The sequence below is a fragment of the Sturnira hondurensis genome, unplaced genomic scaffold, assembly GCF_014824575.4.
Source record: "Sturnira hondurensis isolate 20B ecotype Veracruz unplaced genomic scaffold, ASM1482457v3 Scaffold0021354, whole genome shotgun sequence".
Lineage (NCBI taxonomy): Eukaryota > Metazoa > Chordata > Mammalia > Chiroptera > Phyllostomidae > Sturnira > Sturnira hondurensis.
This window is the reverse complement of record NW_028093985.1, coordinates 23503447-23519605: the sequence shown is the minus strand read 5'-3', so window position 1 is coordinate 23519605 and position 16159 is coordinate 23503447. Positions and strand designations below refer to the sequence as shown.

The 16159-nt window shown below is 39.2% G+C and overlaps 1 protein-coding gene across 1 annotated transcript in view; it reads left to right on the top strand.

Moving 5' to 3' along the window:
* The first annotated feature begins 7965 nt into the window (after window positions 1-7965).
* Window positions 7966-16159, top strand: part of ST8SIA4 (ST8 alpha-N-acetyl-neuraminide alpha-2,8-sialyltransferase 4) — a 95441-nt gene continuing 87247 nt past the window's right edge. The window contains exon 1 of the mRNA XM_037032178.1: window positions 7966-8551. Within this exon, the coding sequence (XP_036888073.1) occupies window positions 8439-8551 (113 nt within the window). The 5' untranslated portion in view covers window positions 7966-8438. The remainder of the gene's footprint in view (window positions 8552-16159) is intronic.

Genomic DNA, 16159 nt, shown 5'->3' with positions numbered 1-16159 from the left:
TCATTTTACTTTTAGGTTAAACAAGAGGTATTAAAATGCCCAGAAAATTTGGATCTTCCCAATAGACTTTTAAAGTGTATTTATTAATTTTTCAAATAATAGGAGCACAATTGTAACCAATATAATCTATGATGATTTGTATGGGCTGTGAATTTGTGAGGATGTATGTAACCACAACACCTATGTTAGCCATGGTTATTTACATAGCAGTGTTTTCTGATGAAATGTAGAAAAATATGACTATATTTATATAGAAAACAGATCAGTTATTCATATTACCAGGTACAGGTCAGATGTGAATTGAACTCATTATTTTTCCTTTTTTCCCACAGGTTCCTTGCATTAGGTATCTATTGATTCACTCTTCCATAGCAACTTTCTCATGATGACAGATTAGGCATTTCTAGACATAGCATTCACAAGTTTAGTTAATAAGGACTTCATTTAGTCATTTATCTTAACTATTCATTTACAAAAGCCAAGGTTATCAAAATTTCAATAATTTAAATAACAGATAAATCATGATTTGTACATCATTTCATAGAAATATTTACTTGCAGTATTGTAATTTCAAATATATGCAGGGGCTAAGTAAATAAAATAAATGAATTAAAATTTTTGGAATAAACAAAAATTGTGGAGAGAGATAAAACAGTTGTTACTAATGCCTCCTAATCATTATTGTCAGAGTAGGTGAATCTGGTATTATTAACAAGTCTTACCATATTTTTGAAAATAAGTTTGTAGTACTGGTACTACTGGCAGGTGTGTATTTAATTTTGATCTATTTTTCTGGAAAACGAAAATCCACTGGAAGCTGTATCCATCATTAGTGTGCCCATTAGTAATGACCTCAATGTTATTTTTCTTCAAAATATTAAATAATAAGCATTAATGAATCATTTAAAATGTCTGCTTCACAAAAGTCTACTGGAAGCTATATCTATCATTAATGTGAGAGTTAATAATGACCTCAAGATTATTTTTAAATATTAAATAATATACATTAATAAATCATAAAAATGTCTGCTTCACATTATATATATAGTATATCAAAGCAATATTCTCCAGAGATAGTCTAGAAAAGCAATAAAACAAAAAATACATAGATGTACATATCTAAAAGAGAGATAGACCTACACAAGTAAATGTTTTAGCCTTGAAAAATGTGTACTATTATTTTTCTTTGTTTCTATTATAATGAAATTAAAATAGTATACAAAAAAGGTAGGTTACATTAAAGAAAAAATTAAGTTCAATGAGAGCAGAAAGAAATTGGCCAAATTAGATAACAAGAGACTTAGAAAACACACTGAGGTTAAAAAATTACAACCCTAAACAATAAACACCCTAGATAATGACACAGAAAATGCCTTATAGGTTATAACTATTCAATAGGAGAGCAGTTTGGGTTAATATTCAGCTTGATAGTCTATTTCTACCAGACAGTTCCTCCATTCTCCACTGAGCATGGAAACACAGCAAAACAAAACACAAAAGATATGTTGATAAATAATAAGGTGGGACTTTGAGGACTTGCCAAAGCATGTGATGAATAATGCACCTGTTTGTTTCAAGGGTCTTTGCAGTAGGAAATAAAATAGCAAGAGCTAGGGCTATAGAACCAAACGAGATAAGGGTTTATAAACAATTAAAATGGGGACTATAAGCAATTGAAGTCTCATTCCAAATTGGTGTATATTTGACTAGCAGTAGTTAAAAGATGTCTCAGACATACCAAATGGATATTATAAATTGAAAAATATTTGACTAACAATGCATAAGAATTGTATTTTCTAAGACATTCATATTTAAATAGAGATTCAGTAGTAAATGCAAATAATTCTGTAAGTGGTGTGGGTTAGATAGTGGGGAAGAACTGAGAATGACAATGATGAGATTTTTTCCTGTTGTTTGAGAAATTATATTAGGTTTATAATTGTATATTGTATCTAAAGTCAAGATCACCCTTCTGTTATTACATTTACTTATTATAAATGAAAAAAAGTAACAGAAAGACAATGAGTATACATATTAAACAAAAGTCAGTGAAGATTTTACACATATTTACATGGGCAGAATTAATTATTTTAGAATAATTTAAAAAACTAGATATTTTGTTCAGAAAAAAAAAGATATTGTGTTGACTAGTGGTGAGCAGCTGGATTTTCTCATTGACATGCTTCTTCCTTTTCCTGATCAAGCATTCATAGGTAAAAGACTTTGCATGAATAATTCTCACTATATTGTAAGGTCATTAACAAAAATTTTAACAAGCCCACCTGTGATGATTTTATGTGCCAATTTCATTAGTCTATGGTGCCCACATATTTGGTTAAACTCCAGTCTAGATGTTGCTGTGAAGGTGTTTTTTCAGATCAGAGTAGTATTTAAATTAAAAAAATCTTTGAGTAAAGCAGATCTTCTGTAATGTAGTTGGGCCTCAGCCAGTAAACTGAAGGCCTTAGGAAAAAACAGATTGAGATTTCCTAAGGAAGAGGGATGTCTACCTCCAGATGTCCTTGTACTTGAGCTACAACTCAAAGCTGCCTACCACTTTATCCTAACATGATCAGTTCATTAACATAAATCTTTTTTTCTGTATGTTACCGCATCTTATTGGTTTTGTTTCTCTGGGCGTTCTTGACTACTACACCAGCATTTCCATTATTAAAATGGAAGTACCCATTATGGGATGGAAATACCCACGATGGAAGTACTGTTCCTTGCTAGTACCCATTATTAAAATGACATGGGTACTAGCAAGGAACAATTGGAACTTGTAATTTAAAAAAAATTGTTAGCACTCAATAAAATACTTCAGTATACATCTAATTAAATATGTACAAGATTTTTATGATGAAAACTAACAAATTCTAATATAATGAATTAAAAATAATTAAATAAATGAAGATATGAACCCTGTTAATGATAGAGAGACAACCTTGTCAAGTTGTCATTTTTCCCCAACTTAATCTACAGATTCAACACAATTCCAATCAGAAACCCAGCCAGTTATTATTGAAGATATTGACAAACTGATTCTAAAGTTTATATTGAGAGACAAAAGATTCAAAATAGTCAACAATATTGAAAAAGAACGAAGATGGAGGACTGGAACTACCAGACTTCAAGACTTACTATAAAGTTACAATGGTAAAGACAATGTGATTATTTGTGAAAGAATAGACAAGTAGATTAGGGGAACAGATGAAATGTCAGAAATAGAACCATTAAAGTACATTTAACTGATTTTTGGCAAAGGAACAAAGGCAGCGCAATGCGGAAATGAGAGGCTTTTCAACAAATAGTCCATAAACAACTAGATATCCACATGCAAGAAAGTAAAAATTGAAAAGAAGAATGTAGACATATACTTTACACTCTTCATAAAAATTAAAATAAGTAGTAGACCTAATGTAAAATGGGAAATTATAACACTCCCAGAAGATAACAGATGAAAAAATCTAGATGACCTTGGGTTTGAAAATGACTTTTTAGATTCACCACAGGCATGATAAAGTCAGAGTAATTGATAAGCTGGATATAATCAAATTTAAAATGTCTGTACTGTGAAGGATACTGTCAAAAGAGTCAGAAGACAAGCCATGGGCTAGAAGAAAATATTTGAAAATCACATGTCAAATGACTGTTATCTAAAACATACTAAAGAACTCTTAGATACAGCCATAGAACAATGAAAAATCCAATTTAAATTGGGCAAAATATTTCATCGGACATCTCACCAAAGAAGATAGACAGATGGCAAATAAGCATGTGAAAAGATCTTCCACACCATATGTCACCAGGGAAGTGCAAATTAAAACAACCATGACACACCACTAAACACCTGTTTAGTGGTCAGCATTCAAAACACCAAAATACCAAATGCTGGTGACAGTGTGAAGAAACACACACTACCATTCATTGCTGATAGGATGGAAAATAGTACAGCCCTTGGAAGACAGTTAAGATTTCTTACAAAACTAACCATGGTATTAGCAGCAACTACCAGATTATCAACCAAATGAGTTGATAATTTATGTCTACACAAAAACTTCACATAGATTTTTATAGCAGCTTTACAATTTGCCAAAAACTTGGAAGTAACCAAGTGGTCCTTTAGTAGGTATTTGGATAAATGCTGCAGTATATACAAACAGTAGAGTATTATTCAATGTTGAAAAGAAGTGAGCATTTAAGCCATGAAAACATATGGAAGAATTTTTAAAGTATATTACTAAGTGAAAGAAGCCAGTATAAAATGGCTACATACTATATAACTACAACCATATGACTTTTGGAAAACCAAAACTATGGAGGCAGTAAGGATATCAATGCCTGTTATGGGTTTGTGGGGGAGGGAGGAGTGGATAGGCTGAGCACAGAAGATTATTAAGGCAGTGAACCTACTCAGTATGATACTTATATGTCATTACACATTTAGCAAAGTCCATAGAATGTTCAATACCAAGAGCAAGCTTTGAAATAACCTATGGACTGTGGGTGACAATGATATGTCAATGTAGCTCCATTGATTTTAACGAATTTACTGTACTGGTGTGGGGTGTTGGTAGTGGGGGAGGCTGTGCATGTCTCGAGGTGAAGGTAATGGGAAGTCTCTGTACTTTCTGCTCAATATTGCTGTAAATCTAAAACTGCCCTAAAAGTGCTCTGTTAAAATAAACTGTCATGGGCCACAAAAAACCCCGCTATGAAATTCCAATTGTCTATCCACTTATTTGTAAAGTTGAGGGAACAGCTAGCAATTAAAACATGATTTACATTAAGTTCAATGATGAAGTAGCATTTTAAAAGCAGCAGCCATTACTTGTATTATTTATTTATAGGGTGCTGCATAATTGCAGAATTGTGCTGAATAAAGACAAATGTGTTCTCTTTATTGAAGAACTTACAGTCCAAAGATAGAATGGAAATTTAGGAACAACTTTAGCTTCTCAGGATCACCAAAACAAGCATTCTCATGGAAAGGAATGAGTCCAAAAGACCCCAGTGTGGATAAGACTTCTTACACAATACTTATTTTTATGGTACTTATCCCTAATTGCATTTTGGGAAGAACCAGACTGTCCTGAATTCGGCCCAAGTGTTGGTCTGTATGTTTTTTATTAACTTGCCAAATGTGGGTGCATATTTCATGAATTCAATAATATTAAACAAATGACACTAAAATACACTCTAAACATCAAATTGTTCAGATATGGGGAGAGAAAGCTCTTCAGTCTTGCTGAACCATTCATTATCAATCATTCAGAATTGTTTACCTCAATATAAAGGGTGCAATGCTGAACAGATTTAGAAACAGTGGCATTATACAATTGAAACATTTATTTTTTTCTCTTCTAGATATCTAAATGTATCTTCTGTGTTCCTATAACAAGTTCTTGGTGTACTTTTGTTCTGTTGGTGTTTTTTTTTTTTCTTCTAACTGTTAGGGCCAGATGAACCACACCCCCTTAATTTAATTTAAAGCTTAAGACATTTTCCTCTTGAAGACTTTCTTGTTGCAATTTTCCCAGGAGACAGCTTGACATTGTGAGGCTGTGGAATATTATGATCATCTGTAAACTTTGTTCCACTACTCTTCCTTCCCACTTTCTGTTCCCACAATGCTGAACTACTTCAAAGTTCCCCAAAGCACCAGCATTGTATTCTCAGAAGTCACACACATACTCTTTCCTCCTTTTGCAATGTTCTGTCCTCCCTTTAACCGGCCCGCCCTTAGCTTTTGGCCTCTTTCAAGAAGCTCACCTTCCTTGCTGCCCACGACTTAAAGACTCCATCTGCATCTACCCTGTAGCTTACCCAAGATACCAACTATATGCTTCAAATGCTGCTGTTAGTCATGGTACCATATTGCAACTTATTTCTTTTGCAATCTGCCTGATCTTAGTGAATGAACTTCATGCTTGGTTAGATGCTGTATTTTAATCATCGGTGTGTTCACATGTCTTTCACATTGCCCGTAATACTTGCTCAAGATATACTGGACAAATTTAAGTGATGGATACTACACCATCCTCATCAATGAGTGATGTTTTATTTAAAATTCAAACTATATTTGTTAATTGTTTAAAATGCATTCTGTGTTCTAACAACTAGAATTTATCATCTTAACCATACATTGCCCAGGTCCTCCAAATTCCCTTTTAACTTAACATGTTCTTTGTTCTTGCAGTTTCTTCAAGTTGAGAAGTCAGTGTGATAGAGATGCAGTAATGCAAGTAGGATTTGCCTAGACGTCAATAAACTTGAAAGGCTCCCAGCAAGGCTCCCAGTGGGCCACTTGTAGTGTCAATAAAGGCTCATAATTACTTGCTCCTTTGAGCATTTTAGACCCAACCCCCCCCCCCCCTAATTCTCTCTGCTGCGAATATATAAGTCCCACAACTGAGAAGTTCTTAACTTCCTGAACCTTAGGCAAAGAATGTTAAACATTGCCAGGGACCTGGTTTCTTTTTATTCAGAAGAGCTGAATGTTATCATGATTATAAGCTCTCATGGGACTGTTAACTCTTAATTTCTTTTCCCACTCTGCTCCAGCATAAGATTGGCTATGGGCCTCACCACTTCCTGGCTTGGCTTGTGGAGGTGTGAACCCCAAAAGGCATAGAATGGATGAGCTAAAGCTGTTGCTTGATCTGAAGGAACAAGAAATTCAATGAAGTTAGTGGTGGGGGTGGGGAGAGAAAAAAATGGGATACTTGTTTATAAACTGGGGAAAATCCTGGCCTTCAGGCACTGTCTCACATTAGGGGTGCCTCCTGATCCAACCCACCTGCCTCCGGGTGAAAAGCCAAACCATGATGTGGGAAAACCAGAACAGCAAGTTCTCTCTGGGTGAGGGTGAGGACCAAAGGACAGTGGAGAAATACTCAGAATGAAAACTGGAGCCCAGGACTGGAGAAGTGCCCCTGCCACATAATGCAGCTCGTCTCTCCTTTCCCTGTCCTTCCTTCCTTTGTTCTTTCTCCCTTCCAACTTCTTTCCTGTTTTCCTTTACCAGTGTGGGTGTGTTTGTATTTAAAAAGCAGGTCCTTGATGACTGCTTTCTCTCGGAATCCTGTTTCTTCTCAGTGAAGTTTAAGTGGGATTGAAGTTTCCTTGACTTCTGTGCAAGGAGTTTCCAGATGACAATGAGAGTCACAGAAATATCCATAAAGTGTCTAAGGACACCTTTGACATCACTTGTTTCCTACACGATCCTGAGTAGGGATCATTATCTACCACCCACCCTGAGTGGGCGATAGGCTAGTGGGTGCATGTGTGTTTTTATACTTTCCAGATTGAGCTGTGTATAGATTATAAAAAGCCCTCTTCTCCTTCGCCCTCCCTTGGAATTCCCTCTACTTGGAAGGCGTGCGGATGCATATGTGTGTGCGCCTGTGCGTGTGTTCAGCAAAAGTGCTTGGAAGAAGCGACCTTTCTTCCAACGCGCTCCCAGCTCGGTCTGTAGTATTTCTCCACCACCACGCGTCTCTAATCAGCTGAAGTGCTCTCTCCACGCGGATGCGGACAGGCGATCCCTGCANTTATAAAAAGCCCTCTTCTCCTTCGCCCTCCCTTGGAATTCCCTCTACTTGGAAGGCGTGCGGATGCATATGTGTGTGCGCCTGTGCGTGTGTTCAGCAAAAGTGCTTGGAAGAAGCGACCTTTCTTCCAACTCGCTCCCAGCTCGTTCTGTAGTATTTCTCCACCACCACGCGTCTCTAATCAGCTGAAGTGCTCTCTCCACGCGGATGCGGACAGGCGATCCCTGCACTAACACTGACCAGGGAGCTGACGCTTCGGGTGTTCTCAGAAAGCCGCCTGACTTCCTCCTGTAGTAATGAGCTCTCCCCCGAGTGTAGGAGTGGTGGTTCCTGCGAGCTTGTGCGTGTGTGTGTGTGTGTGTGTGTGTGTGTGTGTGTACGACTCTGAGCTTGTAGGTTTCCTCTCCCAGCACAGTGCGGGCAGAGCCGGCAACGTTACTCTCCGAGCAGCCTCCGGCAACGCAAGGCAACAGCAGCCTCCGCCTCCTCAGTGCGTTGATTGGCTGTTTTTGCTCATCGTTTCCCTGCTAGGGAAAGGGAAGGGCCAGTGACGACCCCGAACCCAGCTGCAGAAGCGTCCGTCACCTTCAAAGCACACGGTGTCTCGTCTTTAAAGAAATCTGAGCCCTAGGGGAGGCGGCGCGGACCGACCGGGCAAGGCTGGCACGACCCGCGAGGGAGAGCGCTGGGCAGCGCTCGAGCCCCAGTGAGAGCGTGGCCGCAGAGGACCCTGCTGACCTGCTCCTGAGATCCCGGCTCCACGCTCTCCTCACGTTTTACAGATTCCGCCCCCCACCGCCCGCGGCTGTATCCCCGAAAGAGGAGCTTTTATATCCAGAGAAGGTGCGGGAACTGGGGCAACCGCTACTTTCCTGGGCACCCAAGATGCGCTCCATTAGGAAGAGGTGGACGATCTGCACCATAAGTCTGCTCCTGATCTTTTATAAGACAAAAGAAATAGCAAGAACTGAGGAGCACCAGGAGACACAACTCATCGGGTAAATGCAAAGCTTCATTTCAGGATGTGACAAAAAGTCAAGCCATAAATGAAATGTGAATATAGACAATAGAGTGAGGGCTGGGATAGCATGTATGTTCCTGTGAGCTCGTGTGTGTTTAGTCTCGTGTGTTAAATAACAAAGGCAGTTGTTGAGGTGTGTGTATGTGCTTCTCTAGGCATGTTCACAGTAAGAGTTCAACTTGCTGCTGTTTGGTGGCAGTGACAGTTGTGTTGACGCCGGGCTCACACTCCAAAAGGGAAGTCACGGCTGAAGTGTCAACAAAGAACGTGTGCCCTTGCCTTTTTAATCCGTGGCCAGAACTCAAGCAAGATGTCTTTATCCACCATCTGGTTGCCCTCCTTTCTCTTCCTTATCACTCTAGAGATGCTAGAGAAAGCTGGCTGTTGGTAGGGCTGAAGTTAAAGCCCCGAAAGCAGGAAATGTGTCTCCACCCTGTCTTTACTCTTTGGCGTGGGGTAGATCTGTGTATCTTAGTTTGGATTGGAAACTCAGGTACAACCAAGGATACTTTCTTATTTGCTCTTTCGTGGATAAAACGCATGGTTGTCATGGGTACAGTTTTAGAAACTAGGTACTTTAGCTTCTTCACAGTCTATATCCTCCCCCCTTTTTTTGTCTAGATGAGTTCAAAATTCCCCCCCACCCCAGTAAGTTCTCTAAATATCACACTTCCTTCCTCCTTGCCCCTGGCCTCGGTGTCTTTGAAGTTTACCCGATGGGGTGGCTGCAACTTTGTGTTGCTTACATGGCTTGGAAGCGTTTTCTGAGGATGTGAACCTGGTTGTCAACTGTGTTCAAAGTCTTCTTTTGGAAATCCTCCCTCATCCCGAGGCATCCGCTACCGGAAACTCCACAGTGGCAGAGATGCCTGCTTGGTTTTTATTTCCTTTGGCATTTGTGAAAACGAAGTTAGAATCCTGCCTGTGTATGTGTGTGTGTGTGTGTGTGTGTGTGCACGCGCGTGACATAGGACTGCTAAAACGTGCACAAACACACGAACTTCTTGCACTCCATTTGTTAATATTCCTGCTCCTCCCTAAGTAATGAGCATTCAAGTGAGCAAGTCACAGGCTTATCCTTGTAGAAAGAATTGCTGTTTTATAGAAAACTGAGATAGCAGTAAGTACAGTCGAAAGGAACTGTAACAGAATAAAAAAGCTAGTAAGGAATGGCCTGGATGGTCATTATGCACCAATAAATCTATATATGGTCTATTGGGGGGGGGGGCGATGCCGAACTCTATGAGGTCGTTTACACTGGGAGTGGGTGGGTTGCAAATGTGACCTAGCTCAACAGTCAGAAAAGAAGGGTTTTGGGCGGGGCATGAGGGCATCCCAGTCAGACCTGAGCTTCCCAGGCAGACAAAGGGGTCTTTGGGGAGGTGATGAACCGGCGCGTGGAGGAGAGGCGGAGGCTGGGGAGTGGGGGTCGAGGCTCTTTGTTCGCTTCCGGGCTGGTGGGCTCCGAAGACCAGCCCGAGCCAAGACAAAGCGGCCAAGCCTCGCCAGGACTCCGAGGGTTCGGGCCCACAGCTCGCTAGCTGTAGAGCAATAGTGGGCGGGACGAGTGAAGCGGGAGAAGGCACTACACGCTGCCAAAACGCCCCCTCCGGGCCTCCCAAAACAGGCCGGCGGGAAGGAAGCGTGCACCCCGGGGCGAGTCACTCCGGGGAAATAACAGACCCGGGACGCTCCACATTTCAGGAGCGATATTGCTCCTGTGGCCCTTTGCGGGACCCCGCGGGAGGTGGGCTGCCCGGAGCGTTGAGGAAGAGGGGCCGGGTGGAACTAAGGCTGCGGTTAGGCTAGCACGGCTGGGTTTCGCTCGCACCCTTTTCGGGCTGAGCTGCAGTTTGTTCCCTGGCCCCCTGAGAAAGCCTGGGGCAAGCGCTGGATTTAATCACCAGGAAGCGAGGTGTGCTCCAGGTCTGTCCTTTCCTCCCCAGAGCTGGAAGTGAGAGTGGAAGAATGAGTGAGGGTGGACAAGGAGGCGATGCCTTTATTGCAGGGTCAGGCACCCTTAAAAGAACATCACTTTTCCTGCTCAGCCTGCCACTGAGCTCCTCCTCCTTAATTAAAACCCGCAATTACAGGTGTGTGGGACAAGGCAGAGAGCAGGCTGCCGGCGTTGTGCGTCTGTTAGTGCAGCGCAGCGTCCTAGGTGGGCCACTACTGGGGTCTTCCCGGGGAGTTGGTGCTGCTGCGGGGAGCAACGTCAGGGCAGCCAGGCTTCACTCAGCATTAAACGTTCAACGGAAAAGCTTGTGATACTAGTTCATGATTTCAATTCCCGAATAGTGCTTCTGGTGGAGGAGTTGACTCATCAAACGATCATCTTGTTGACTCTACCCAAGCCACGCGGAGGGTCTAGTTTTGAGATGAGTAAACTAGAATGGAGTTTTGGCCCCAGAGCCCAAGCCAGTTTTCACAAGTGAGGTAAGAGAGGCAGTCTCTGACCTTTGGGGGGCACTGCATGCCTTCTGAGTGGGCAGTAGATTCAATTAAGGGCCTTCCATAATGCTCATGTTTTAGAACATCCCCCTAAATTCACATTTAGCTTCCCCTGCTACCATGTTTTAATAGGCAAACAGTTTGTTTGTCTATTGGACTTCTGCTTCTCTTAACTGAAGGTCCAATCTACAATCACTTATACACAGTACTAATCCGACACACGATGTCGAGCAGTCATTCCACTCAGTAGGAAGGAGAAAACCAACGCAACTTCCCTACCTACCATCCACATTCTCCTATGTCCACAGGAATACTAGCAGCATGGTTTTTATAAGGGACTATTTGAGAAGACATCTAGTAATTATTAGACATTTAAAACTGATATTTCCTTCCATGCAAACCTATAAATTGCCTGGCATGATACCAGCTAGTAAAGTTGAACTTAAAGGGCATTGGGAGTATGAAGTGGTCTACTCTTGACTGACATTTTTCTTAACGGGAAAAAGTGGCAGTTGCCTCACAATTAGCCCGTGGCTTCACTGGCTCTTTGTGTGCTATTTGGGTATAAATAGGAAAATTGGAAATTTGTTAACTTAAGTAACCTATAGGTAAAATTATGTGGGTATGCTTATTTAATTAATGAGATAAAGTATTTGAGAGTATAAGAGAAACTTTAATATCACACAAGCATTTGTTTTGATTGCCATTCCTTAAAATTTACCAAGTACTGTTTTCCTGGTTGACCACAAATGAGACATTAAATTACATTATTTTATCACCTAGACATCTTTTTCATTTAACTGTATACCTTATGTTTCTTGCCACTATTAGTTCTGAAACTTATGACAGAATTGACTGTGAAGATAAGCATTCATTCTTCAATGCTAATATGAGTATTAGCATTGTCAGCAAAGTTACTTCCAGATTGTTCTACGATGGAATACACTCTCATAAATCAGAAAACGGAAAACATGTACTTTACTTCACATGTTCCATTTGGAACTCTGCACAAACCATAAAGCAATAAGTTAAGGTAGTACATCTCTCATCTTTATTGTTAGTTGTTTGACACAGGTAATTAAAACAGAAACATGCTTATCGTTTGGGTTCAGGCTGAGTTGGATGCAATTTATTTTCTTTTAAATGACTTTAAAAGTATTTTATTATGGAGGAGAGTTAACCTAGTCCAAAGGAGATACATTCATTCCAAAACAAATCATAAAGAGTTTTTCAGAGTGGTAAATGCAATGATTTTAGGATCTAATTCCGTAAAACAAAATTAATCATATTTTTATATACTGTAGAATTAATAGAACAAATTAAAGTGATACCTGACAACTCATATTTCAAACAGAAATATATTTGTAAGTATTAATAAGATAATTATTGATTACTTTATGTCAGGAGTATTGCATAGATGAACATGTAAGAGGGTTCCATATAAGCAGGGATACTTGATAATATATATTGCTTTATGCTGCATGATTTACTTGATACATCATTTAATTTTCCTATAAAAGTACATGTTGAATCTTCCTATATATAGCAAGAATGCAAGACGTGTTTTCAGTGTAGCTGTTAAGTAATTATGTCTGATACTGAATCAGAAACTAGTAGAGGGGGTGGTAAAGTCCTTTTGCCTTGTATTCACAGGAAGGAAAAGCCTTTTCTAAAACAGAATGCTACCAAGGTCACAAGTGAAAAATCTCTCGGAATCCATTTAACTTTATGCAAAGAAATTTGCTCTAGAGCTTCACATTGCACTAAGCCCATACAGGAATTTCATTGACTCCAAGAAATTAATTAGTTGTAGCTGTTTTCATTCAAAGTCCTTTCCAGTGATAAAAAAACTGAAATTTGACTTACCAGTTCAGTGAAAATAATGCAAACAGCATAGTAACATAGTAGCATTTCATTACTATAAAACTGATTTAGCCCTGGCTGGTGTAGCTCAGTGGATTGAGCATGGGCAGTGAAACAAAGAGTCACCGGTTCAATTCCCAGTCATGGCACATGCCTGGGTTGCGGGCCAAGTGCCCCAGTTGGGGCCATGTGAGAGGCAACCACACACTGATGTTTCTCTCCCTTTCTTCCTCCATTCCTCTCTCTCTCTAAAAATAAATAAATAAAACAAAAAACAAAACTGATGTAAACTTAAATCACTTTAAAAATTCTGATTTTTTTTTTACTGTGAAAAAATCTCTAGAAAGCTCAGTAAAAGCTCTGTACAACTAGGTACATCATAACAATCATTCTGCCATGTAAAAATGTATCAGTATCTATACCGGTAAAATAATCTTTGTGGGTATTTAAACAATGTCAGCCTGTGTATATTTTTAACTTCTATAAAAATTTGCTGATAATTAAAATAATTGCCACAATCATAGTAATCTGTGGTTAGAAAAAATGATATTAGCAGTCAGTTATTAATAAGATGAAGACTAGAAAGATCCCTACCCCTAGAAATGGTGAGAGCTTGTATCATACTCTTAAAGGCATACCTCCAAGTGTAAAGATTAAGTTATGTGTATATCCACATTTTCGTTCATATGTAGTTATTATCATTAGAAATGTAATATAAAAATAGACTTCTGGGCAACTGAGTGGTAAGTTGCTTCAAATGTTTTCTTGCATCCTATATGACCTCTAAAAATGATTATTATTATTTATGCATAAGCACGCCAATGTATCATTTTCATCAGTAGAGTGGTTTAAATATTAATTTTTACAGACTTCTAAATTTTACAGAGAGTAAAATTTGCATGTGATGCTTTGAGTTGCTTCAGACTGGAAGTACATGTTTCAAAAAAATGCAGACCAAAATACCAAACTCTGAGCCTCCAATTACAGAATTCATTGAACAGCTGTTACACAAGCAGTGTTTCCATTGATGAGGGTGAGGATTGCCTACATCATAAACACATTTAAACTTTCTGATTGAGCAAATAGTCATGTTACTTTTTGATTATATTTTTGAAATGCTAAGAAAAAGATAATACGTAAGGAAATAAATACAGATGTTGAAAGGGCTATGCCATTAACAAGTAACTTTTAGATTCTCTAAATCTGGGCTTACACCTATAAAGTACCAAGAAAGTACTAGTTCAACTAGTTCAGCAGTCAATGATATTCTAATGGCATAAATGTGGTCATAGGTATCTATTGCTATCATCCTTCTTTCTAATACCCCTGCTACATGGCATGCTTGCCTGAGACTATTGACTGAGGGCAGTAGCAGAGTTGATTCCTTTGATGTAATAGAAAATACCAGTAATAATGTCTGCTCGGTGAATTTTCTCCCCACTACAATCTCTGCCTCCTTACCACCACCACCAGGAAAGTGTCTTTTGTTGGAGTGATGCAACAGTAATTTTAGAAATTAACACGTCAATACTGCTGTATAAATTACTTTCACATTCAGAGCCCTACTTAAATCCTCACAAAGTCATTGCAAATTAAATAATGTTATTGCAATTTCAAGGTAAAATAAAGGCTTAGTGGCTTAGAAAAAAATATCATCCAAGGTCATACAGGCTAGCAAGTGATAGAATTACCAACATGTCCAGATCACATGATATTCCAAGGTCCTCTTAGTCCAAAACAAAAGCTCTTTCCATTGTGTGTATGTGCCCTCTGTGAAAATAAAATGATAATTTGGGGAGTCTCAAGTATACAGATGCAGAACATTGGCCAAACATCCGGTCTCCATTGTTTGAATACAGCAGTGGGTAGGGGTGGGCTAAAGGAGAACAATGCTTTTTGAGAAATTTTTTCTTTAAATGTCACAAAGCCTGTTTTTCAAGATTCTTATTTTTTAATCTAGGTAACTTTGGTTTATGAAGGTCAATATTGGTTTATAACATTATGAAGTTTCAGGTGTATTTTATTATAATTTAACATTTGTATACACTACAGCGTGCTCACTACCAAAGATCTAGTTTCCATCTGTCACCATACAATTGACCACTTTTGCTCATTTCACTCCACCCCCACCCACATCCATCTGGTAACTACCAATCTGTTGTGTGCTTCTATGAGTTTGTTTTTATTTTTTGTTTGTTTTGGTTTTCTTCTTTACACATATGAGTGAAATCATAGGGCATTTGCCTTTCTCCATCTGACTTATTTCACTCAGCAAAATATCTTCAGGACCCATACATGTTGTCACAAATGACGAGACTTTATCCTTGTTTTAAGGCTAAGTAGTATTTGATTTTGTGTTTGTATGTGTGTATCACATCTTCTTTACCCATTCATCTGTGGACAGACATTTAGCATTTAGGATATTTTTACATATTGTTTATTTTAAATAATCCTGCTATGAACATAGGGGTGCATAGGAGGTCTGCCCAGAAAAAGTTCAACCATTGTTAACCTAAGGAGAGTGGTTTGCAGGACATCTATATAACCATCACTGCACTGGAATGCACAGACATGAGTGCACTAGAATGCACAGACATGAATAATGATGACTTCACCATACTATTCAGTAGGGGTGGTAGGTGCTGCTGAGTGAGCATGTGTACTGTGTGGCCATGGCATTCAGAATGACCGAGTAGAGCAATAAATCTGCATCAAATTTTGCATTAAGCTGAAAATTCCTCTGCAGAAACTATTTGGATGAATCAGAAGGCCTATCGCTATCATCCTTTGGGCATATCAGCTATCAGCTACGGGCATCTGTTGATTGGCACCTCCATCACAACAACACACCCACTTAGGCATCACATCTTGTGTAGAATATTTTGGTGAAACATCAAATGACCCAGGTGACTCAGCCCCCTCCAATCCACATTTGGTACCCTGCAACTTCTGGCTTTTCCCAAAACTGAAATCACCTTTGAAAGGGAAGAGAGTTCAGTTTGTCAGTGAGATTCAGGAAAATGTGACAGGGCAGCTGACAGTGACTGGGAGAAATGTGTGAGGTCCCAAGATACCTACTTTCAAGGGCACTGAGGTGTCATTGTCCTATGTACTATGTTTCTTGTATCTTTATCAATAAATGTCCTTATTTTCCATATTATATAGATGGATACTTTCTAGACATAACTCACATATCTTTTCAAGATAGTGTTTTCATATTCTTTGGGTAATAAGCCAAAAGTGGAATAGTTAGATTATGTGGTAGTTCTAT